This window comes from Syngnathus floridae, chromosome 7 (assembly GCF_059516105.1).
Source record: "Syngnathus floridae isolate MCC-2025c chromosome 7, RoL_Sflo_1.0, whole genome shotgun sequence".
In the NCBI taxonomy this organism is placed as follows: Eukaryota; Metazoa; Chordata; class Actinopteri; order Syngnathiformes; family Syngnathidae; genus Syngnathus; species Syngnathus floridae.
The window spans coordinates 9,780,208-9,807,187 of record NC_142419.1 but is presented as its reverse complement, the minus strand read 5'-3'; the positions used below and the strand labels follow the sequence as shown (position 1 = coordinate 9,807,187).

Here is a 26,980-nt window from a genome sequence, read left to right as displayed (position 1 = left end):
GTGAACATGTATGTACTGTAAATAGTTTTGGGCCATTTAGGAGAAGAATTGTGCCTTCATGGCACTTCATACGTGCGCATGATAAACAAGAGGCACCATTAAAAGCTTGTTTTCTTGCCTCCTCTTCCAGATGACGGATGGATTGATGTTTATCACACATGGAAAAGTGCAGATCCATTTTGTACATTTTCGCCTCCACCATCAATGAATACATCATCTTCTGCCCATCGTTCTCTCTCCTCTCTCACAATCTAGTCGTCCGCCCCCTCGCTTTGTCCTACATCCGTCACTGTCAGATGCCCACATTGGCGAAGTCAGCTCACGTCAAAGCCACCGCAGACTGTCACACGGCCTGTAAGCTCGGTCTAAAACTGCATGCTCCTTACACTTCTTATATGACATAGAGGTGTGGTTAAAGTGCAGAAAATGACACTCGTGTGCTGTAATCCTTTATTTGATGAAATGTGACATGATGAGGAGATGGAAATGCACACTTTTAAAAAGTTAGTATTTTCTCTAACACGGCCTCATGAATAACTATGCTAGGCCCTGTAAAGAAACCATAACAATTTTACCATACAGTGCTGTTGGCAGATGCAGTGCTCCTAAAAATATTAAATATGAACGTATCTGCGTGCATAAAACAGTCATGACTTTTACTAGCTACCCTCATTTAAAAGCAGTCTAACTTGAAAACAAGAGGCGGCCTTTTGTCTTATTACATCACACTTCCAATCAGATGGTCATTTCAATTCAGTGTGGTAACCATAGCAACGCTTGGCACAAAAGACACATTTCGGATAAGTGCCAAGGTTTATCTCTGAGCTTTTAACCCTCAGCGAGCTCCAGTACAGCTTGAGATCTGAAGCATCCTTTGGTCCCTCTAAAGTCTCAACTTTCTTTTTAATTACGGCTATGATCTCATTCGTGAATCGGCCCATTTGCAATAAAGTCGAAGAAGACGCTCTAAAAATGTGAAAGCAGTGTCTTGACGATGCTTATTTTCCTTTTTTCCCTTTTGTTTCATGTAGATGAGTGAGTGTAATGGGAAGAGCGAGATTCATGCAATTACCTAGTAGATTTACGGTACACTAATCAGAATGATGATGGGTATAATGGGATAATAATGAGATCCAATTTATAAATTATGTATGTACAAAGATGAAAAAGTTCAGTTTTGATTAAAACTGTCAAAAAAATAAATTGTATAATTTCTATCATTGCAACGATGTGTATGTGACATTGCACATCATCATACTTTTCCTTCCCATATTGTATTACATTGCAATGTATATATATATATATAAATTTATGTATTTTCCACTGGAGTAATTTTAACCACAGAGGTGTTATGAAATACTGGATCACACTCAAACACAAAGGGCACATGGCTTCTATGCTAATGGTTATTGATTAGATTAAGGCCAATAATCACACAGTATGCTTAATCTCTGTGGTATGGTATGGTATGGTATTAGCCCATTTTCTATCCTGGCAGTGAGCACATCCAGCGCTGTGGCGGATCAAGCTGAAACAGAAAGTGCAGTGTTGAACAGAACAGTATTTTTAAAAAACATGCAACGTTTGAATGAATTAAAAAAAGTATACAAAATATGTTCTGCTTTAAGGATTGAATGGGAGTGTACACTGAAGCCCACTCTCAACCGTCAATTAAATACAATCATTTATACAGTATGTCCTGAACTGCCTGTTGTCAGCTGCAGCCTAAACATGTATGGCTGTGTTGTATAAACAGTTAACTTTTTTTTACACAGAGTGAGTCGCTTCAAGTATTGACCTACCGCGCCACGGTCAAGCAAGCTCGTGAGCTCGCAGCTTAGCGAATGTAATAAACAGTTAATTTTCCTGAGTGTCTCTATTGTGTGGCAGATGGAGCGAGACTATGGAGTATAGGATGAGGCCACCAGCCCTTAATAAGTTTCTAGCTGCTAGTAGCATCCCAATTTGCAGTGCAGATATTCGACTCGCCATCGGCTCGCTCCGTACGACGTGTGTGGTATAACATCTCAGGGAAGATGGTCTGTTTTAGCAAAAAATGAATGCAGACAACTGAGAAGGTGACGTGGTAGCTCAACAATTCAGTAGTAATTTTTTCGCAGTCTTTGCACATATTTTCAACCCTTTTATTCAATCTTTAGTGGCTCTGCCTGTCATTATTCACTGCTGTCATATTAAGATGAACAAAGGTACATTATTTGGAGGATATAATTTTCAACCAATTAAGTTGACTTAGATAATTTCCCTCGACAAATTTGTTGGGAAACACATGTTGCGTAACGTACATATTAAGCGCTGCCATTGGTGTTGTGTGTGTGTACCCACACACTTTATCCATTTTTTTTTATTCATTGTTCTTGAGTTGTTGCAACTCTCATAAAGGGGTCCCCTTTCCCCCCTGACACAAATTCCAATTCCAAGCGTTTTGAGAATGACCCAGTGGCTTCATTCCCATCCATCAATGCGCCTCATTGTGTCAGGAAGAGTAGGCCCATTCTTATGCACGTCTCTCCTTTCTCTAGTATGCCAAACTCCTCTTGGGATTTTGGATGTCGCCGTTTGAGCACTCTCGACCGAGCTCATCTCTGCTCTCCAAGCGGCACCAATTAAGGCGGGCTTGAGCCAGGCAAGTTGTGACAGAATCGGACGACACACCAAGGCGAAAGAGGAAAAGGACGACAACGGCGAAGGGAGGAGGAGGAGGGGGCTGCGGGTGCAGCAGACACAACGAGAGGCAGACCTGTGAGTATCTTATTGTTGACGATGTGGCTGGGATGTGCAGACATTTTCATGCTGACCAACTTTATTCATACCATTGCATGAAATGTGGTCTTTTTGTGGCTCGATGAATGCAAGGTTTGCTCATTAGCCTGGAATGTGTTTCGTTTATATCTTTGCCTACTGCCTTTGAGTATATTTTGAAAGGTTGAAAATGAAATTAAGGAACTATCTGGTAACCTTCCTATGTTAACCAGAGAAATGTGGAAATGTTTGAAGATGGACAATTACCATCAGAATTAAAGACCTAGGTGTATCTTTCCATTTCCTTTAAAGACAAAAATAGTGCAATGTTGTAAATACCATAATTGGAGTATAAGCTGCACCAGCAAAAAGTTGAGAAAAATCCTGTTCTGTTCATTCATAAACCGCACTGGACTATAAGCCACAAGCGTTTTAAATTAAATGTCCTAAGTTCTATTGCTTATATTACTAAAAAAAAATCCTCTCACAATATCATAAAAATCATTAAGGTAGAAAATTCAAGGGATGCCATTACAAATACTTGGGTAACAACTGTAATTTTGTCGGTTCATATGTGCTTCACACGAGGGTAAATGTTCAACTGCCGAGACCATTTGAAATCTGTTGTTTAACCATAACAACAGTGGGTCAGTAGTCTCTCAGATGAAAGTGTGGCGCCATACGACGTGCCATAAATGAATCCCCTGTGCAGTATGAAAGATGATATTATGCTATGTGGTGATAGTGCCGTTCCATTACACACTGTTGTGTTTGTCCTTTTTTCAGAGAGCGACACATCTTATTAATTATCCCCGTTTTACTTTGTCGAAACGCCACTTTTCATATATTGTTCCTCAGATATGTGTTAGTAAAAATGAAGGCTTCCCCCGTGACCTCTCCAATTGAGTAAATTTTTGTTCTTTGCTGATTGACTAGGTGATAACGGTTCTATTGTCCCGGTGGAGTCGTGCAGCATCAATTTCAAACATCCTTTGGCAACCTTCCTTCCGTGCCTTGTAAAAGATGAGAAAGAGAGTCCTTTCTCTCACGGCTCTCACAATTTTCAGTCTTGCAGCACATCTCATAAACGTTCCATTTTCACTCAGACACCCAGTCGATGAATTTGGAGGACAGGGTCAAAATGATCTGACACATTCACTTAACTCTCCCATCTCTGATAGCTCTGATTTCACGTAACAGTTGTACTAAGGTCATTTTTCCTTCACTTATAGATTAGTTGACTAGTTCTTTTATCACAAACAAATAATTTAGGTTATTTTATTTACCTGACATGTTTTGGCGTGTACTTCCGCCTTCATCAGAGTGTCACTGGTGTAGGTGTAACACATCTTGATCAGCTGATGAAGGTGTGGCTCACCTGTGAGGTTTGACAGGTGAGTCACGCCCTCTGCTCTCCGTTCACCCCTCCAGAATGCTGCTCCAGGTGGTAGAGAGCATGTAGGCTCCCTCATCCCTGTTGATGGTCCTCAGGCCCCGCTTGCAGATCTCAATGGCCTCCCTGATGTTTGTTTTCTTCGGTGCGGATGACTCTGGCCTTCTCCCAGTCCATGATGTGATGGGAGAAGAGAGCAGAGGGTGTGACTCACCTGTCAAATCTGACAGGTGAGCCACACCTTCATTCACCAGCTGATAAAGACGCGTCACACCTGCACCACTGATACTCTGATGAAGCAGAAATACACGCCAAAACATGTCAGGTAAATAAAACAACCTAAATCATTTGTCTGTGATAAAAGAACTAGTCAACTAAGCTCTGATTTCATTCCAGGCTGTGATATAGTGACTATACTGTATTGTATACGCTGGGATGGTACAAGTGAGCTCAGATGAGTCGATGCTGTGGATTAGAATAGTCAGAGAAATAATCTTAAAGTGTGAAGGCGACACATGATGAAAGAGTCCTCTTCAAGGACTTATTGACTGTCCTCCAACCTCAGAAAATATTGGAAGTACTTTCAACTTATTCAGAATTAATTCAATAAATTCAAGCATTATTAAACATCTAACAAGATTTGTTCAGTCTAATTTGATCCAATGTAAAAAGTCTGCCAAAAATGATGGCGAACAAAGATTAAGGTGGAGCTTTTGGATTGTTAAGTAAATTTAATTTTACTAAGATTTCCTCGGATGAGTGCACTTCAAACACGACACAATATAAGTTTAAGGTTTTTGTAACACACACACACACACACACACACACACACACACACACACACACACACACACACACACACACACACACACACACAAACTCCAATTACGTAAGCCATAATGGCCTGCAGGGATCATACTAGTGCGAGATAACGGAGCTCAGCAATGCACCTAAAATTCATTTTCCATGCCTCGTATGCAAATTAGAGATATCCACCTTTTGGGCTCAGGAGAAGGGTGATTACTCCCCCCAGAAATGATTGAGTAGCATGAAATGATTAAAAACTAGTGACATACAGGCACCCACTTATACAGCACAGTATATGTTATTGTATCAAAAAACGATTTCAATTGGAAAAACAGTTGTAGTGTAAAAGATGTAAGTGCATCAAATCGAACGGTTAGACTTTAAAATACTTTCCTTGAATCATATCGCACCTCTTCAATGACAATATATATGATACTGCAGCTGAAGAAAAACAATCCCAAAGTGTAGGTATGAAGGTTTACTTCATTTGCTGGGCAGTGTTGCATTGTCAAATCTTTTGAGAATTTTAGCCAGGTTGAGTGGAATTTATCTTGGTCTGATTTTTTTTTACGTCATGGAAACCTGAAATATAAACAGGGGTGTGTAGACATTTTATATTCACTTTAGTTAATCAGTTCTGCTCTTTCTACTGGGCTGCACTGTATCGTGTATTTGTGTTCTCATGTGGCATATTCCTGTCGGGCGTATTTCAGCTTCACTGAGTGATGCCAGCTAACAATTGTCATCATTGGTTGAATTTCCAGTCTCTCTTACCATCGCAAACAGCATATGTTATATAATCATTGTAATCCGCCTGCCTTCCCCTACGTTTGGTGCAAACTGAATTAGCACTCACTCAGTAATCAGCAAAGCAGTCTCACGTCATAGATTTATAGACAGCAATCATCTCTGCCTGTCGTGGGCAGTATTAAGTCTTCCAGTTTGCACGAATGCATGGGCTCAAAAAACACACCCCCTCTCTCTTACACAAATGTGAACTCAAGTAACCATATGCAGATGAGACATGTATGTTCCCTCTGGCTGTGTCTATAAAGTTGACTTGCATTAAACTAGGATGTCCTTGTAGGTCTGCAGAGGGGGACAGAGAGGGCCAGATAGGGGAACTTTAGAGAGAGATCTATAGAGAATTGATAGAGGAGATCCAGAGCTATCAATGTGACAGGTGATAGGAAGCTGACAAGGCTACTTCATATCCTGATAATTATATTTGCCTGAGCCATCAGTGAGATATCATGCAATATATCCATCAGTTCTTATACCAGTTATTCTATTCAGGGTCACACGGAAGCTGGTGACAGCTGACGTGGGGCAGGACGTGCTGACATTGTGGACTGATCATCTGTCAAACAAAGCACTGACACACAGACAACAACGCACATGCAATTCAGAGTCTTCAAATAATCTAACTGGCAGGCTCAGAGATGGTTTTTTTTTCCCTGAATGAACTTTTTTTTCCCATAGCAAATAATGTCTATATAATTGATCTGCCCACCTTCATTACCTGTTGTGTTGGCATGCACTTCCACATGCACTGTTGGTTCTCTCTTTATTTTAAAAATGATCTGTATATGCTAGACCAGGGCTGTCAAACTTGTTTTTGTCGCGGGCTGCATCATAGTCATAGTTTGCCTCAAAGGGCCATTAAAATTGTCAACCCAAATAAATGTATGAACGTCTGTAGTATAGGCTACGCAACAAACTGATGAATAACTAGTTTTCAAAACAGAGACTAATAAAAACTGTTCAAATAAATTGCTAACAATATCTTTACTTTTTTTTAAAAGTGAAAACAATTGGAAATTTCGGAATTGACACATGAATTCGATGCACAATCTGTCTTCGCGGGCCACCTAAAATGATGTGGCGGGCCGTATCTGGCCCCCGGGCCGTGACTTAGACACCTGTGTTAGACAGTATTCCGTATTGTGGATAACAAATGTCCTAATGCTAATAGTGTTTTCAGAGCTTAAAAAATTGGCAAATATGACAATTCCCGAGCAGTTAAATCCACAAGCATGCTGATGACAATTAATTTAGAAGCACACACACAGAAACACACACGCATGCACGCACACAAAGACTGAGGCCATAGCCTTAATCTTCTTCTGTCTTTATATCACTTTTGCAGCAATAATCTCCTAAATAGAGAGCTATGGAGATCCAGGCATTGTACGTTTGAAATAGATACCATTTGTATATCCTCACCTGAGGCTGCACATCATATAAAGAATAGACCGTCATTTTCTACATCCCACCTCTGGGCATTATTATTCGCAGTAAGTGCATTTCCCCTTCTGTTCCAGTGTCTCTCGCTTGCTCAGCCTGGCTGATAAACATGCACGAACCGAGGTTTTTGTACAAGAAGAATAAATTATTTAGCAGGATTGCACCTTTAACAGAAAAAAAACACCCATTGTATTTTCTCCTTATGCCTGCAAACTAGGACATTGATGCAGGTTTGTAATGCATAAAACACATTGCTTAGGTCTTTGGTCCTGTTCTTGCACAAGCTCTTTGTTTATTAATGACACAAACCTGCTCTGCCACATTGTGTGATTTCAAATTCGCCACCTTAGTTGCTGAACCACATATATTTGTGTAATGAATTATATTTAATAAGCACAATTCTTATTGGGCATACTATATTTGTGTGTCTAATGCAATGGAACCTCCAAAGTCAAACTTCAAACCAGTATCATGTGCAATGTCAGCAAATCTCTTTTACGTTGTGATCGTTTAAAAATATCCAAAGCACGGCGTGCACCAAGCAATGCGACCGAACACAACTAAACAAATCAGTCAGGTATCCGTTCTTTAACCGCTTTTCATTTGTTACCAATTGTCTGCGACTAGTTTAATTGCAATTCCAAATTTTGCACAGATATTTATAATCAGTCAGAATGTCAAGTTATGTCACATTATCTTTCGACCCATAAATTCAACAAACATCCAAATTCCACACAACTCTTGACTGCCAGGCAGGCAAACTACTGGCCCATGATGTTTTCAGTCAGTCGTGGGATCGTTGTTAATTTACATAAGTATTTATTTATCTATCAGTTTGTTAATGATTGGGGTTATGGTTGTTGTGTTGTAGTAGGGTCCATTTTAGGATTAGGGTTTGGGTTGTGTTGCACTTTATAAAGGTCTGTCATTTAAACCATCCTGACACTACAGATGTATTTGATATGTTAGAGTATTTGCTCAAGACAAGAATTCAGTGGAGAGAACATGTCCATAGACAGACGGGTGAATTTGCAGAGGAGAAAGTGTTGCACTGTGATGCAACTGTTTGCAATTTTATTGTTGCAATGAGAAAAAAGCTCCCCACATTTCCCTCTTCAACACTGCATTATTCAGGGTACAACAGTTGGCTTTTTCTGTAAAACCAAGTCGCTGAGATATTGCGTGGTACAGTTGTACTATGATAAACATTGCTCGTATAAGAACCCAACTCATGCTGAAAAAGAAGCATTCTTTGCAAAATGAACACAGCAGATGTGTGGAACTTCCACCATTAGGATCATTTTTAACCCTCCAAAAAACAGCATGACCTACATAGCTAGTTATGGGAATTGCACATTAGACAGTATTTTTGTGAGTTTCAATCAAAAAGGTCTACAAATACTGCAATACTATTTGAAAACAACAACTACAAAACTCATGATACAGTAAAGGTTTTTCATGATTACAGGATTAGTGGTAGATGAATGCTTGTGACCTTTCCAAATGTACATTGTGTGCTGCCCTCCATCCATCTAGAAATCATGGTGCTGCATTTAAAGGTTAAAGGGCCAGAGGGCCGAATGCACCTTCAGTTACAAATTTGTCAAAGTCATGATGACATACAGAGTGTTGACTTCCGAAACTTGTACAGTACGGACCACCCCTGATTGTAAAAACCAAACCTATCAAACATTGTAATGCAAAGGTGCCTTTAAAAGTAGATTTTTCTTTGTTGTCTACGGTGAAAATGAATAATCAAGTAAATCTTTGAGTGCTTAGCAAAACAGTTTAAATGTTACTTGATTTAAATATTTGAATTAATAGGAGGAATATCTGCGAGTTCATCACTCCTGTTCCCTTCCGTTGTTGTCTTCTGCAGAATTATGCTGCGCAAGGATTTGTGCCTTTACAATATATTAACTTAAGCCTATGTAAAATATTACTTGATTTCTGATATTTATTTTTTTCAACATCAGGATAGTTATCCACTTGTGCAACTTTTTTCTTTCAGTAGTGATAGACAGCACAAGCAATTAAATGTGGATTTGGATTGTTTGCTTAGTCTCATCCCGCTTCCTTTTACCATAGTTCAAGTCTCCTTCCCAGGACTTTACAGTAAGATAGCCCACTTGCAGCATTTCCACATGTATTGTAGCAGACCCAAAGGGGCTTGTTATAGATACTGGCTGGACCTTTCGTCACCCTTTCACAAGGGTCCTGCGGTGCAGAGGAGTGATGGATACGGGAGGTTTCCTTCAGCCTCCAGGCTATTGATCACACTTACAGTCTAGGAGGGAAGCAAGTCAGCCATTGGTGTGTCTGTGTCCCTCCCTGCAGGAAGAGGACTTGCTTATATTATACGCTAGGCAATGAAGAAAAATGGGACAATGGGAGCTGGCTGCAAAGTTGGCACAACACAATAAATGGGAGATTGTTCCAGTTTTATGAGAACTTGACTAAGCACCTAAGGATCATTTTTATTTTTAAGCATAATGTCTTTTTTTGTAAGTCTTGCTTGTTGCCTGGCAACACTGTGACTTTTTTTTTTTTTATAACTCATCAGAGTACAATGTAGTTGTACTAAGTTCATCTTGTATTTCCTTTTTTAATCACTTCACTGGTTTCTTTTATATCAAACAAATAATTTTAGGTGCATTACCTGACATGTTTCGGCGGTTTCTTCCGCCTTCATCAGAGTGTCACCGATATAGTTGTGACGCGTCTTTATCAGCTGATGGATGAAGGCGTGGCTCACCTGTCAGATTTGACAGGTGAGTCACGCCCTCTGCTGTCCATTCACCTCTCCAGAACGCTGTTCCAGGTTGTAGAGAGCAATAACCAAAGGTGCAGAACAGGTAAAAAAATACAAAACACAGGGGGAAAGAAAGAAACAAACACGGAAACAAGAACCCAGCGGAATGGTGACGTTGCCGTATGTGAGAGGAATTACGGAGCGCATCAAAAGAGCCATGAAAAAATACGACATAAACACACCTATCAAACCACATACAACACTCCGTCAAATACTGGTCCACCCAAAAGACAAAGTTAACCCGGAAAATAAATACAATTCTATATTCGAGATTCCATGCAAATCATGCAATCAATCGTACATCGGTGAGACAGGGAGGAACTTCATCACAAGAAAAATAGAACACAAGAAGGAGTGTGAGAAGGAGACAGCAACAAGACAAACAAGAGCAATAAAACTACAAGCAGAACAGGAACACTACAAGTCAGCCATTACGGATCACTGTAAAAGAGAAAACCACATCATGGACTAGGAAAAGGCCAGAGTCATCCGCACTGAAGAAAACAAACATCAGCGTTGGATCAGGGAGGCCATTGAGATCCGCAAGCGGGGCCCGAGGACCATCAACAGGGATGAGGGAGCCTACATGCTCTCTACAACCTGGAACAGCATTCTGGAGAGGTGAATGGGCAGCAGAGGGCGTGACTCACCTGTCAAACCTGACAGGTGAGCCACGTCTTCATCCATCAGCTCATAAAGACGCGTCACAACCACATCGGTGACATCGCTTGAAAGTAAACATTAAATAAAATAAAATCACTCGTCCACCTTGCTACCCATCTATCAGTTATTTGATACATATAGTGAAAATGTATTTTTTACAGCCAACCCAAATGCCTTTTAAAAGCAAATTCTGACATGCAAATTTTTTGTGGATCTGTTCTTATGTTCAATGTGCTTTCCCTCATGTTTCAAAAAACCAATTTAAGATAAAGAAGCCCCTTCGAGCTACGTGACCGCTGTGACAGTCTGTCACACTGTGCGCTCTTGTTTGATAAGTGTGTGTTAGGATAAGAATGTGGTGTTTGCAAGTTTGTACACAGTCTCCTTAAAGCTGCTGCCGATACATTCGGTGGCGTGCTGCCAGTCAAGCATTGCGCCTGTTATCTCTGCAAAGTCACCTCCAAAATGCAGATGTTTGCTTTGTCACTGTACTGTGTTGAGTGTGCTTGGCCGCATACAAACGACACAAGAGGACAAACAGTAATAGTCAGTGATGAGCAATTATTTCACAGCCAGGCAAAGGGCAAATGACGAAAGGCTCACTTTGAAATGTCAAAAATGTCTCGTTGGTACGCTGTGCTGCCACCTTTGCTAACTTACTGTTTCTCTTTCAACACTGTCACTCCTTTGACATTTTTAGTAGGCATCTCCAAATGTCAGCGCTTTTATGCTGGCAAAAACACAAAACAAAAACAAAAATTACCACGGTTGTGTACATGTTAAGAAAAAATAAATTTGAATAAAAATTCTGAAGAGACATTTCAAACATTCTGAATTGTGGCTCTCTTCCAAAATAGTGTGCAATGAGCATGAGGAAGCAACGAAAACAATGTATAGCCGTTAATTAGCCAAGCCAATAACTGTCATGGGCACTGACAGCTTCCAAGCAAATGACAGCCCGTCAAAGATGGAAAATAACATACTCGCACACTGTCACTTGATGAGAGAATTATGTCATTATATAAACACCAGATAAGGACGCAAACTCGCTGCCAGCTGTGTTCGTTTCCTAATTGTGATGTTCAAAGCATGTGACCTATACATAGCACAAAGTTATCCTGTAGGACAGAGGTGTCAAACTCGTTTTTTTTTCGCGGGTCGCATTATAGTCATAGTTTCTTTCGGAGGGCCATTATGACTGTCAACTTGAATAATTGTATGATCACCTCATATTATATACAGTATAAGCTACAAAGCAAACTGACAAATAACTCGTTTTCAAATCAGACTCGCAAAAACTGGTCAAATATAAAAAAAAAAAAGATATGTTCAAAAGTAAAGACAATTTGCAATTCTAGTAATGACATGAATTTGATGCACAATTTGTCTTCGCAGGCCACATAAAATGATGTGGCGGGCTGTATCTGGCCCCCGGGCCTTGAGTTTGACACCAGTGCTGTAGGAAGTGGTGCTGAAATAACACGCACACACGTGTACACAAAGTGACAATGACAGCATCCTTATAATTTTGTCTTGATGCACAACTACGGTGGATTTAAAATTAAGCAGTCAAAATGTTTTTGAAGTGCATACTTTCAGCTTTTACTTAAGTTCATTCACAATTACATGCCATTGAGCATTTAGGTATCAGGGTTACTTGTTGAAAATCTTTTCTTTCTTTTCAATTTTCCCTTCTTTTGCTTTAATAAATATAAAAAGAGATTAGTTTCATTTACATGTTTAAAGATTTACATAGTAAATAACATTAAACATTGGATATTTGGTAACTAGTAGATAAAGGACATTTATTTGGAAAGTCTTTATGATGTCCATCCAGCTTTTAACAATTCAGGCAATTGGGAAAAGAATAACTATTGTTTAACTAACTTGTTAGTTACTGTGCCAAAAGTCATGTGGAGTTCTGATTTAAAAAAAAAAAAAAAACTGTAATGCCAGTTTGTGTCAAAAACAAGGGTAAATACAAGCATTTTCCTCAAAGAGAGCAAGCCCCGATTTGACTTCATTGTTTTCCTGCCGGCAGTTGCCCAAAAACCTTGACTTCTCAAACACCGTATCTAAATCCCCTCGGTTTAATTAACAATGATCAAATTCATAATAACATATATTTTCCTCTCAAAGGGGCATATAATTGGAGGACTTTGTTGACGTGGAATCTCTCTTTGGAGAGGTTCAGGCCCCGACCCTCTCATTACAGCATTAAACTCGGTGATGAGAGAAGAAGATGTCATGAAAAAAAGATGAATACCTCAAAACTTGCACTCAGAAGGCGGCCTTTAATTAGCTAATGAATCCGGAAGCCCCCCTCTGCCCACCTCTGACCTTGTGCAAAAGCCTGTGCACAGAGAAACATGTCACAAGTAGTTGTGATCAATCCCCAGTAGACTCCAAGCCTATGGTTTAATGAGATAAATGCTGTCCTGCTCTGGGAGCGTTCGAGTCCGCACTCATGAATCACTCCCAGAGACTCGCTAAAGGTGTTAATGTATCGATTCACTGCATTTTCAACCAAAGTGACTGCTTTAATGATTGATGTTGTTTAGTATGCATATCAAGGATGACATTTTCGAATTTATACCAGGACACTAAGGAGAGAGACCATGAACGAGTATCGACGCAAAGGGGTTGTTTATTAAACGTAGTCTTTGATTCGTAGTTGCAGTCATTAACTTAGTAGTGCAAAAAAAAGCAAACCACATTTTGATCAATGTAACATCTTTCACGATAAGCTCTAAATGCTTGAAAATTCTTGCAGTCCTGTTTTAATCAAGGAATGTCAAAATATTCTACCACTCAGCACCTTTTTATGATACAAATTGGGACACCACTGATGTGGAATGAGTAATTCATTCTAATTTTATTGAATTTTATTTTCCATTTGTTAAATAGGAAACATCGTTTTGAAAGAGCAACTACGCAAATAGTGTCATGGAATGGGTTGTCGTCCATTGTAAAAAAAAAAAAGTGATTCCCAGCAGGATATTTGTGTGCTGTGTGATATCATGTGTGAACTGTCATGCAGTGTGTAAAGGGTTCTTCAACAAATTTCCATGAGTGGCTGGGTGATCAATGGCCACTAGTTTTCATAGCAATCTGAAATATAAACAACAGCTGAACATGTCATATCATTTGAGATTTTACAACAAAAACCTCCAGCTATGAAGCAAATTTCCGCTGGCTCTGGCCAAGCCAAATATAAACAGTCCTGTACATTTAAAATAACACTTGTAATACGTTCGCTTACAAAGTCAAGCTTAGAATGTCTCGAAGCTTTTAGTAACTAAATACAGTAAAGCATTTGTGAAAAATTGAGACAAGATTGACATTATTTGGGAATTTACTGGTATGTTCATTTGTGCCATCTTTGTTTGGTGACACTGCAACAAATAAATGGCATATATATTTGCAACGATAAAACGTTAGGTATAAATTAACACGTCATAATTACAGTAAATAATTCTTTCAAAGCAATTCTAGGATTCAAATATAAAACAGTCATTACAGCAGTAACTGAGCATTACGTGTGATGATTTAATTATATGCACAAACTATTTCATTGCGCACTATTCATAAACTCAAAATGTTCAATGTCAGAAGCATTGTAAACTGAAAACATCCTGTAATTCATTGCTGAGTTATGCACGGGCTTGATGGTATGATTCAGATTATTTATGAGACTCCCTCTACACACAATTTTGATCGGGCTCCCCCAGATCCAAAAACAGACCCTTGCAAACCAAATTGAACGCTACCAATGGCACTTTACTGAGCAAAATCTGAAACGATGCCAACATCTTCTGTGTGGCTTCCCTCAAAATGGCATTTACACCAGACTACATTGTGATCCAAGCTGAGCTGTGTCAAGCCGACACGGCGGGTGCCGGTTTCAGTAGCAGTGACTGCGCAGTCCTGCTGGAGCCGCAGCCAAGATGGCAATGAGAAGCTACGTCGAGCTCCCACCAAGTCCCACATTCAAAATGTGGCCTGACTGAGCGAGCAGCTCAATAAATTAGTCAGAATAAGTTCAGGGCGGTCTCCACTCTCCCATGCGGTTATCGGCAGAAAACAAGCTGCCTTGGGCTTGGTGCTCCTAAATCTTTTATCATTGCTGAGGCAGGCTGATCCTGGCATGGACTCGGTCGGGCCATCAATCACAGCCAATCCTCACAGCTAATAGCTTATTCAAGATTTCTTTGGCAGCCTAAATCAAGCTTGAAAAGTAGCATTTGCAGTAATTGGGCCAAGTGGTGCAGGAAAAGGCTTGAGTTTTGTTTCATTTACTATTGTTTATTTTTAATAATTTTACATAATTCCATACAGTGTGTTATAATTTGATTTGATTTAGTTGCATCTCGATTTTAAGAGGAGAGTATCTGGTAAGTTTGCATAGTAGTCATACAGAGTTGATTTTACTGCGTTGCTATTTTTATGAGTATCACATTTTCAAGAGCCTCCAGGTGTTAATTGGAGTGATGGGGCATTCAACTCAAAATTAGCACGAGGGCAACCTTTCGGTGAACTCAAGTTGAAAGTATGAATACGGCATAACTACCATCCTCATTTCCTCAATTCCTCATCAAACTTGGATACTGCTGGGCTGGCTTTAACAAGGCCATCCGAAAATTCATCTCTGGTTGCTCGGTCTACACCAGTAATACATATTCTCGTTAATCACCCTCTGGTCTTCTGCTGCATTTGCTGGACAACACATCCCACCTTAGGTCTCACATAGCACTGAACTTTATTACCGGACCTGGTCTTCCGTCTTCACAGGACAACTCAGGCAACCCTTTTAATGTGGTGGATTGTTTTTCGAAATGGTTCCCTATTCCCGAGTTCAAGTTGCCCTCATAGTTGAAAACAGCGAATCTGCTAATAAAGTATGCATTTTGTATCCATGGCATTCTTACCTGACGTTTTTATGTCACTCTTATAATTGTGCCACTCATTTGAATAATAAAAGTCTCATTTCTACCATCGCGGCAGGCTTTAACGGCAGTTGTGAAATCAAAGGCCGTCAAGCTTTATTGTATATTGGAGACTGTCTCTGTTGAAATGCCAAAAGGTACGAAGAGGCCACCTTAGGCAAGCGACGTCGCTTTTGCACTGTTTACTTTATTGAGTTGGACTTTCTGACTGCAGATATAAAATTATTTTTGGTTTGGAGCAAAATAAGGTGTGAGCTGAACAAATGCACAACAGCTTTCCTATTAGCTGGTAGCTTCTACGATGCTTTGACTTGTCAAGTGATATATGATGTTCCCAGGCTGTTTGCGTTTCCTTACAATTTTTATTTTGGGCTAAATATGACAGTTTCTTGCGGCAATTGCATCTTAAGTCACCTTTTTATCACTACTTTATTCTCCTGTCATTTGCTTGTGTTTATTGTTTTTGTAACTGCATGATGCTCCCACTATTTGACAAGCGCCACAATAAGGATGCAAGCCTCAGTTAACTCACTCTTCCATAGTCGTTCTGAATTAGCCATCTATGACTTCAAAAACAAAACGGTTACCTTTTATTTATCAGTTTTTTAAAGTTATTTTTAGAGATGTCATATTTCTGTAGTCTGGAGGTCTCAAAGATAAATTGTGATGGTTAACACTCCTGTCTCATAGTTTGGAGGTTTGGGGGGAACCGTGTAAGTCAAAATGCATCTAATGAGGAATGAATATTATGACATGATGACTGAAGAAATGTTTTCATCCTGCAGACATGGTCAAGGAGTTGCCTAAGTGACTGCAGGTGGAAGTAAATGAGGAAGAAGATGCATGATGTTGCTGCTACGTAGCTCACCCAGCAAGCTCTGTGGGCTTCCCAGCTGTGCATCACCTGTGATGCCATGATCCATTTGTGACTGTGGGTGAGTAGCAAAAAAAGTGGTCAGTACAAAAACTCAATAAGCAACAAGAAAGCAAAGCACTTTATATAATACACATAAGTATGTTGCTTGTACCGCATTCAACAGGAAAAATAGACGTAATTAATTTACTGAATAACAACAACGTATATTTCTCAGTTAATGAAAGCAGAAAGCATATAGATAAAATATCGTATTGGTGAACCCGTACCAGTCAAATTAAGGTAGAAAATAAATGGATACACCTACTAAATGCAGAAAGCATATAGATAAAATTCCGTATTGGTGAACCCGTACCAGTTAAATTAAGGTAGAAAATAAATGGATACACTTACTCAATGTATACACTTTGGTACCAAAACACGAATGTAGTATTAATATAAACCATATACATACATGAATAAAATTGCATCTCAATGGGCATATGAAAGGATGGGCATGAATGGAATTCAAAAGTGATAGCGACACATAAATAATGCACTCTAGACATTAGTATAAACATTGCAAACCTGAATATATTTGTGTGCAGATTTTACATCTTAATGAGTGTTTGAGAGGTTTGACATATATTCAGTCTACTTCTCTGTCAGCCATGCATGCCATTTAATTTCTGATAGTAAAATGACCACAAGAGGGTGTGAGGGACTGGTATGGGGAGTCTTCATGAGTATTCCATACTTTGAAATTGGGCCGTAGCTGGCCCGACACCGATACCTGGTATTGGTACTCACCCATTGCAAGTGCTAACATGCTTTGGACTGTTTTCAGCATTTTTGGTTTGTAGTAAAGAATATCAACACTTGCATGCACCTACTGGCAGTCTCTTTAAAACCAGTGAAGGGAAATGAAGCTTCAAATTTGGTTCATGAACCAGTTATTGTATTTTTTTACTCCTGTAGATGGCGGTGTTGGTTTAAAGAAAGCAGTTTAAGAAAGTCAATGTGCTTTCGGTCCAAAGTTGAGTCATTCTCCACCTGTTTTGGTGTTGTGTTCTGGGCCATTTCCACTATTCCACTACGGAGCAGAGAATACGGATTGGAGTGATCAGACTTTTGATTACAACACTACATCCGTGAGGAGCTTCACCTCAACATGGAGCCAGCTGAGCCATCTATTGAATAATGCTTTCCAGAGAGATGGAGAGGGACGAGAGAGCTACCAGTAAATTGTACTTTGTAATAAAAGGAGGAAAGAGAAACCAAATGGGACTTTATTTGTTTAGGTGCATGATCAACTCAACAAAGCCCCCAAAATTGTTGTTAGGCACCAAATGTATTTCTAGAATTTAAATGTTAATTTTATTATAATTTCATCGTGCTATATAGGGTTAAACTTGTGTTCAAGTTAAAGCTTGCCAAAATTAGATCGGGACGAAAAAGACAAAGAGCCCACAAACCCGTACGGCAACATCTATCACTGCTGCTGAGGCATAAATAAATTGTAATGTGTAAGGTTCTGACTGTCTGGTTAGGACTTTGGCTGTGGGCCAAAGCACCTTCTGGTGACTTTCTTCCCATGATTATGTATGGAGAATATCTTTAGCAAAGGGGGCTTGACCCTTCCTCAATGATACTGATTGGCAGCGGCTACTGCCCCAGGGCATCCTCCTGCAGTGCTGACCTTCTTTTTGTTGGCAGTCAGACATTAAAAGACACTGTTTTTTATCATTTTCTGCTGCTCCACAATCTCATTCCCCATGTGTACTAGCTTCTGCCAAACAACACAAGTCTATTAATCACTTCTTTCCCCCCCTGTTGTTCTGTTGTCTTCAAATTTCATCCCATATGAATGTGGGTGAGCTCAAGTGCTTATTATGCTGCTCCTGAGTCGTTAAATGCAAATTAAGGCACAGTAAATGCACCACTCATTTTCTACCAATTAAAATTCAACAACATGTTTAAAGTGTGAAGTTTATTTTCTACGTGTCCATGCTAGTTTAAGCTTTGAGGATCTCAAACTCAGACAAAGCTGATAATGTGGGTGTTTTTTTTCTCCACAGGTAATGCAGTGCCAAATAACCAATCCTGGAGATGCCGAAGAGAAGAGATATTCTTGCCATCGTGTTGATCGTGCTACCTTGGACTCTGCTCATCACAGTTTGGCATCAAAGCGCGATCGCTCCGCTCCTTGCCATCCACAAGGGTACGCATTGCAGCCACACTCTACAGGCCATATTGAAGCCGAAGTGGGTCCTCGAACCTCACACCGCGCTTCAAGCTTAGATATGGAGCCTGCTCATTTAGAGGCTCTCTCTTGCCGTGACCATCTGCTTCATCGCGGCTCAACAACACTTATCCAGTTGTAGATTTGTCATGGAGTGCATGATGAGGCTCTCATGCTTCACTAAAATCTACACACTATTATCTATGCGCATAAAAAAAAGACATAAGAACATGACGTTGCAAGAATTGAGAAAAAAATAGAACAAAACAGTGTTTCAGATTATTTTCATTGAAACATACAAACCAGAAATACCAAAACCCCAAAAGAAATAAAACTGTCAAGAAAAAGTTTGTATTATTGCAAAGTTTCTTGGGACTTAAAAATGTATAGAATCCCACAAATGTCTTTGTCAGCCACCTCAAATGTGTGCATGAAAAGATAAATTCGGTTTGAAATTCCTCCTTCCTCTTCAAAATGTTAAAAATAGTTTGACGGCTCACTGGAAATCCATACTGCTGTTAAGTTCTTGCTGTTTGCTGATCTCTGAAACAAATAGTTGGTGGTGGCCTATAAATTTGCCAATCACTTTACATCTATTACTTACTATCCTAATCAATCAAACATAAATCCATCATGTGTTTTATCTATTGGGGTTGAACCATTTCCCAATTTTATCAACTGACATTCACCATTCCTCAATTACAGAGTTCATTTAAGCTGTACTTAATGTCATAAATGCGTCCAGCAATTAGCTTAATGAAGCCCAAACAGCATGCAGTTCATTAGCGCATCATACTCATGAGCCTCCCAATCTTTCTCCCCTGAGACCACAAACCCACAGTGTGAAATGTCAAGTAAGCTCCTGGGTAAACAAAGCCAAATTAAATAGACAGCAAACCAATACATTTCTTTGTCCTTGATGGATGATCTCAAAATACATACAATAGGAGTTAATACACAAAAACCAATGCAAATATAGTGACATAAAATATCACTTCACATGCAGCAGCGTGGAAACTGTCAAGTGTGAAACAAAACCAAATATCCTCACTGTTATTTAACCCCGACTGCTCACAGGCTTGCTTTTGTGAGCGCTTATAAAGAGGAGCTGGAGGTTTTGGCACCATTCTCGCTGGCAGGCTGTCGTGAACATCTGGCCATCAGCAGATTGTGTTAATCTATGGCTGCACGAAAAAAAAAAATCCTCTTTTATGTCTCAAGTGCGAATAGCTCCGAGGATGAACTCTTGACGAAGATTGTTTTTAGTCACGGCAAAATTATATCTTCACCGATTCTCTTTCAATAAAATACTGTTCTATAATTGTATAATCTCCTTCATGACCACAGTGTTGGGATTAGAATGTTAGTTTTTAGATGCTCCAATGTTAACATTCATGTCTTGATGACAGGAAGTGATCACCATCTAGCAAAATATAAAACATAAAAAAACATCACATCGTGAATGTGTGATACGATTTAAGATTTTGGTTGATTACTGAAGGCACTCTGATTCTTGGTTCTCTAACATTTGGCACGGTTGGAAAAATTCAAGAAGTAATACTTTTAATATTTAATCAAAGATGGGAATATTATTTTCAAAAATGCAGTTTGTCACGTACAACCTTACTACCGTAGGGATATTTTTGTGTAAAATCCATTTCTTATAAGAACATAATAGTTAGTTAGTTTTAAATTCATTTCTATACCATATAAAGGAGCACTACGTTTCTTAAAAAGCTTGTAAACAATTGGTTCGCCGTTCTTTTATGGGATGTAAACAGAAGAAAACAGAAATACTGCCAATTTTGTAATTGATTCTGTGAACTGAATAGAAGCTCAGGAATACGTGGAAGAATCATACACAACAACACATCCTGGTCACACATTAATGTCGGATAATATTCCACTTCTGATCATCGCAAATTAGCCAATGCGGTTAAGTTGGTGTCTCGAGCGCTAAAAGCAACCTGCCTACAAATAGGATTTCCCACAATATGAAAATGATAAGCGAGAAAAACTCTAATTGGCTTTGCATTTGCATGAGAAATGACAAAAAGACGAAGAAAAGCTGTTTTAATAGAAATCTTAAAAACAGTGCACAGTGTCCTGCTACAAGACAGGCTGTTGAAATATTAATAGGATCAACCGAAGACAAGATCCTTGTGCTGCTGTGAAATGTGATTTCAAGCGAAGGGGTGCCGCAACTCGGTGAAATAAGCACACAGAGGTCAAAGTAGCTCAATCCTGCTCGTGGGTCCCTCACTCTTGCCAAATGGGAACGCCTGTCAGGATCACAGACCGTGACGGTTCCGGCAAGGGTTGCAGCTCAAGAAGTTGGTCTGGTCCCTTGAGGTGGAACCGAGCACATGGCTGCCCACAGTCTGACCGCAATTTGCATTGTAGCTAGAAAAACGCCATTGCCACTGCGGTTCCTACAAATAATTTATCAATGTCTTTTTAGGCTAGGTTTAATGTTTTGAAAAAGAAACAATTTTAGGATGCTTATTAAAGAACAATCTCAAAGTACAGCGTTTAACAGGTGCAGCTTTTGTTTAGTGGTCTGTTGTTGGAAGGATTGAATAAAAGCTGCAAAATCAACTTCGATAAAACTTTTTGTTCAGAAGCTCTAATATGGTTTTCCTTGGCTGAGAGATTTTATAGGAATTCATTTTTGATCACGTTTTATTTATGTCCCATCCGGGACTTATCAAACATGCTTTTCCACTCCGTTTCCACTTGACTTGTGTAATCTGAACACTACAGATAGTTTGCTTCAACTTAATTTCTATAGGATTGTTTTTGCACTTTCAATCTTGCAATCCTTAAACAGTTCGTCTTGAAGCAAACGGGTGGAGGCACGCATCTGCTTGATGGGCATAGGGGCTATAAAAATGAAACTCGTTACACATTAAAATGTTTTCATTGCCCCTTAGACGATGCATAGCGTTCACAAAAATCATGTGAGCACAAACATTTGTGACAGCAGCACAGCAGGCGAGTCAGTTGATAAGAGTGGACATGTTGACACTTCAACATGAGAGGAGCGAATCCACCATCTTTTCCTTCCTGATAGGGGAAACTCCAAAGTCAATGTTTGAGGATTAAAAGGCTTCTTTCTGCCATTCCATCCTCTTCTAATGCGGTCTCTCCTTCCGTCAGCTGTGTTGTCCTCTCACGGTGCTTGCTTTCACTTTTTGCAGCATGTCACCACCTAGTAAAAGAGATCTTTATCATTCCAGAGAAGCTTGCGGTTCGCCACCGACTCTCAGGTACACTTTACCCACTTTGGGTTTAAGTCACCTGAGGCAAGCTTACACAAGGGCGGCCCTTGATTGTACTAATGCCTGACGTGTCTTCTTAAACCTGTAGATGACGGTGTTGAAGGCAAGAGGGAGGCGGGTGGCCAAGCGGGAGACTCCAAGGAATACTGCGCCTCAGATAAGGACATCGTTGAGGTGGTGAGGACTGAGTATGTGTACACGCGGCCGCCGCCGTGGTCTGATGTGCTGCCCACCATCCACATCATCACGCCCACGTACAGTCGACCTGTACAAAAGGCCGAGCTGACGCGGCTGGCCAACACCTTCCTCCACATTCCCAATCTGCACTGGATCCTGGTGGAGGATTCCCAAAGGAGGACGCCTCTCGTCACGCGCCTCCTCCGAGAAACGGGCCTCAACTACACCCACCTAAATGTCGAGACGCCCAGGAACTATAAGCTACGCGGAGACACAAGGGACCCTAGAATCCCCCGGGGGACCATGCAGAGGAATCTGGCACTCCGCTGGCTGAGGGAGACCTTCAACATAAATAGCACTCAAGCTGGAATAGTCTACTTTGCTGATGACGACAACACTTACAGTCTGGAGCTGTTTGAGGAGGTTAGTGCTCATTTCTTATGTCTGCTTGCTTCACACACTTTTTTCTTCTCACTTTTCTTCTGAACAGGCTTTCTTGTGACTGTTAACAAGCCACGAAAAGAAAAGCAAAAAGTTAATCTATTGATGCTTGCTTGACTGTGGGATGATGAGGTCATACTGAGTTGTTTCGAGATTTTAACAGTTTTGTAAGAAAAATAGCATAACAGTAATGACATAAGAAAATAGTGTGCTGCATTTTTTTGCTTTTGCTTTTTGCTCCTTCTGGTGTGTGCACCTTGGCCACCTGGAGTCAGTATAACACAGACATAATGCAGATTAACTTGGAGCCAATCAAAACTCCTTGGAGTCATTCTTTGCGGAGGATAAAGAATATGCCCATGAGTATTGTCATATTATCAGTCAATAGGTTTTAATCAACTTTTTGTTTACAACTATCTATTGCTTTAAAGATTATACCAGCCAGCATGACACAACACAAATGATGCAAAGAAATATCTTTGCATCATTTGTGAGCGTTATGCTAAACGTATTTACTGAAAGCAGATCAATTGGATAACATGACACAAAGTCCAATTGTTTTTGTTTCTTCTTCCTTATCATCTTTAATTTGACAGTGGACTGTGAGTCGCAATAAACAGCTTGAAGCCTCTTTTCAGATCTGTTTCAGAACAAGATGCTCCTTGGTGTAAAATCAGTTGAGCCGGAAAAAACAACATCCAAAAAATGACTCGTATCTAAAAAAATCTCCTAAATTGGGTCCGTCGTAGGTCTCAAAGCACATTTTATTATGCTGGCTGAGCTGAGGTCTGTTGACATCTGTACTGTGACATCACTCAAGATGGCCATTTAGAGACCACTGTTTTGGGGGGATTTTTTTCTGAAACAGTTCAAGGGTGCTTGACTTTAGAACTTATGTTACTTACTTACGTTTTTCAGTGAGTACGTAATAAAGGGTTAAAAGCCCTAAAAGTTCTGTGGCCACTCTGCTTGGGAGTATGGTGATCGGTGCATTGATTAGGCAGCTCATAATCAGCAGCTCCAAAGTGTCCTTATTGACCCTATACTGTCACTGAATGCTCATTGTTACTCTTGTGCTTTATGGGAAACCAATGACAGTATAGAGAGCATTGCTCAGTCAGGCTGCTTTGTAGGAAACAGATACATAATGACACACAATTCTCCTTAAGAGCAGTCATTATTTTGCTTCCAACACGCGCGAAGAAGATTGGCTAGATAATGAACACATACCAGCCATCCATCTCGACGTCATCTGAATTACCCGACTATACGTGAGCCACATCCTTTCGGTATTAATTCAGAGGGGGGCCTGTGGTGAGCAGAGTGTCAAGTATTGACACGGCCTGTCGTTACCTTTCCCTGGAAATCAGCCAAAGTGCTCAGTCTCCTTCCAAAGCGCTCCATCACCTCCAACAGGCCCATTTATGTGGCGGCGTAACAGCCCTGAAAGGACAGAGACGACAGAGAAGAAGAGTGGACGATAAAAACAAAGTCAGACACAAATCCGATTGCAGTGACTTTTGCTGACACCAGAGAAAATATAACCGTTGTCTGCGGCTTGACAACTGTGCAAACAAGGTTGAAAGGAGTCTGCGTGCCGTATGTACTTCAAAATGAGGTCAGCATTTCCTAAAGCTGCAACCAAAATGAGGTTTTGCTGTTCATTTTAAAATCCACACCAACCGATGAGGAGAGGAGGTCACTTTGTTGCAAAAAAAAAAAAAAGCCAAAGAAAAAGCAAAACAAATGCCACGGTAAACGCTTTGATGCACATGCCGTTTTTTCAAATTCAAATTTTGTGATCTTTGAATTTGGTATGTTTGACATTTTTTGTCAAATTCTGGTTTCCAGTAAGTATCAATTACCCACACAAATATCACAAAGGCAAAGATTTTCCACTGTGTAGTATCCCAAACACTATAAAAATGGTGAGTAAATTACTGTTATTGCCTTGAACGTCATTAATCTCTTTCTAAATGCAAATTTTCAGGCCATGCCTATAATTAAAACCAAAATAGAATCTCTTTAAATTGTAATTTTTTTTGCAAGTTATTGAGTCACCATAAAAGTGTTTGTTTCCAACCCAAATAAATTATTTATCATCATTTATAATAAATTTAGATTTACTCTGCTGTAGAAACGATGCAATTCTAGAGCTGCCTCTGTCACATCCCTTAAGAATGCATATCAAAATAAGCAACAATAATGTTGTGCGAAATTAAAAAGGATGCCGTTTGATTCTGTGCGTCTGCAGTGGAGAACCATATCTACATTTGCAAAGCTACATGTGATGTTCATTCAACAGAATAAAAAAAATGAATGGCCAACACATCAGGTACTCAAATTAAAACAACTGCAGCATATTTTAATTTGTTTTGAGACAATCGCTTATCGCAAGGAGGCACAAGAGACAGAATTGATTTTTCTTATCATCTTTGCGCACCCAAGGATTGTGCATGGAATACTTGCCTTTTCTCTTCTATTCTTTTGAACAGACTTTTCTTAAACGTTCTCTTAATCTTAATGCGCAGACAGCTTCAACAATGTAAAATAGAATTATGCAGACTGAACATAATAGTCACATCAACACCAGACCTTACTGTATATGATTACATATTTCTCATAACTGCCTTTAAAATGTCATTTGTTACATTGTATAATATTACTAGTTATATCGCAATGCTACTTGAAATAAATGATAATACTTTATAAAGTCTTCATTTTTTCATCTCCAAAACTGCTGCATTCTCATTTTCACTTAATACACTGATGGCCTTCTGCAAGACAACAATGTACTGGCAACACAACAGATTTAAAATGATACTGATTGTTATGTGTCATTTTCATTCAACGTTTGTACCATCTTACACAATCAAGGAATATTACAATAATAGTTTTATTCTTATAGCCACATATTAGAATATAATAGCTTTCACTATTACCTCTACTGATATACAGATCCAGAATAGTCTTTTTTTTTCTCTTTTTTTTTCACTAAAAAAATGTCTGTTGAGAGACATTTTATTTGTGGTGCCTGACATTGCTCTTATTGGTACTTAACTCTAGTTGTACCTTTGTAACATGTTATGCCCCTGCCATGCAGCGAGCAACACGCCCGACCGGCATGACTGAAATATCGCACTCACGCAGAGTTGGAGTTTTTCAGTTGCTTTGAGTCACTCAATGTAATTTCTTTGATTGTCCATTACAGTTGTGTTCAATTTGCATTACTGTCAACACTGAGACCCAAATTATGCCCCAATTTATACTCTGCATAAATCAATGACAAAATAGAAAACATACATGAAGTTATTACAACTAACATTGATCAAGAACCACCTGGTGGTGAGCAAGATGTCCCAAATTATTATAATTGTTGTCAGTCCAAAAAATATGTATATTTTTTAGCCTTTTTCAGAAAATCAGCTGTTAAAAACATACAGTAAGGCTAAGCTGCTTGCCTACTTGTGTGTATTTGAGCCCATTCGTACTATCACCACCCTCCCCAAATCTAGGGTGAGCAATACTCATTTTCTCATTTTGATTCCAGAAGGGAAAGTGTCAAGTCTCTTGACATCCCCTATGCCACACTTGATGATGTGCTATATTGTATTTGAGTGGAACTTGCAGGAAAGCTGCTTGTTTGCGCACATTGTAGCGAGGGCATATTTTAAACCATTTTAGACCTTTAAATGAATGGTAATTTTAAATTGAGTTTCTAATATTGTCTTGTAACTCAAATGTGTGTTGCACAATACCTGGTGGTAGTTGTCCTTTTTTTATTTGTAGTACAATAACTTGTTTGTATTCAGTACTAGTTTTATGTCCCACATTAGTGGTTCGGAATGCACAGTCAAAAACAGTAAATGTGTCTTTATATAAAATTATAGTAGCAACAAACACATGGATGCACAAATGAAAACACTCCTTCTCCCGTCTATTATTAAAGCCCAGAGCTCATTAAGACAAAGGCTCCTGCCAATTTGCATCTAGGTGCCTGGCACAGCACGCTCCCATCTCTAAAGTCCCACGAGCATCCAATCTGCTTCATGCTGTTCAAATTCTGCTGCTGTGATCTGGTGAGCTTGACCACAGAGCAGCCCAACAGATCACACAGCCGTCCAACACACAGAATGGAATTTAAAAAAAAAATAAAAAATGAAAGAAAGGCAGTTTGCATCAGGGTTTCAAAGAGCATATGGTGTGAATTATCAGCACATGTAAAATGTTTGGCGAGCAGATTCTTTCTGTCTTATCGCTGTCTCTTCTTATACTGCACCTTGATTTGTATACACAAGGGAGGCACTGACATCATTATTTCAGCAGTAGAGACTTTGATTAAATTACTGCTTGCTCAA

General features: G+C 39.6%; 1 protein-coding gene across 4 annotated transcripts in view; it reads left to right on the top strand.

Annotated features, from left to right (window-relative positions):
• b3gat1a (beta-1,3-glucuronyltransferase 1 (glucuronosyltransferase P) a) overlaps positions 1-26,980 on the top strand; it is a 56,247-nt gene that overhangs the window by 22,515 nt on the left and 6,752 nt on the right. The window contains exons 2-6 of one of the 4 annotated variants that reach the window (XM_088381429.1): positions 2,541-2,760; positions 16,414-16,563; positions 18,560-18,702; positions 21,924-21,992; positions 22,093-22,604. In XM_088381429.1, the coding sequence (XP_088237555.1) occupies positions 18,591-18,702; positions 21,924-21,992; positions 22,093-22,604 (693 nt within the window). In that variant the 5' untranslated portion in view covers positions 2,541-2,760; positions 16,414-16,563; positions 18,560-18,590. Of the gene's footprint in view, positions 1-2,540; positions 2,761-4,369; positions 4,479-16,413; positions 16,564-18,559; positions 18,703-21,923; positions 21,993-22,092; positions 22,605-26,980 lie in introns of those variants that run through there. The other 3 variants (XM_088381430.1, XM_088381431.1, XM_088381432.1) reach the window with 3 other exon arrangements.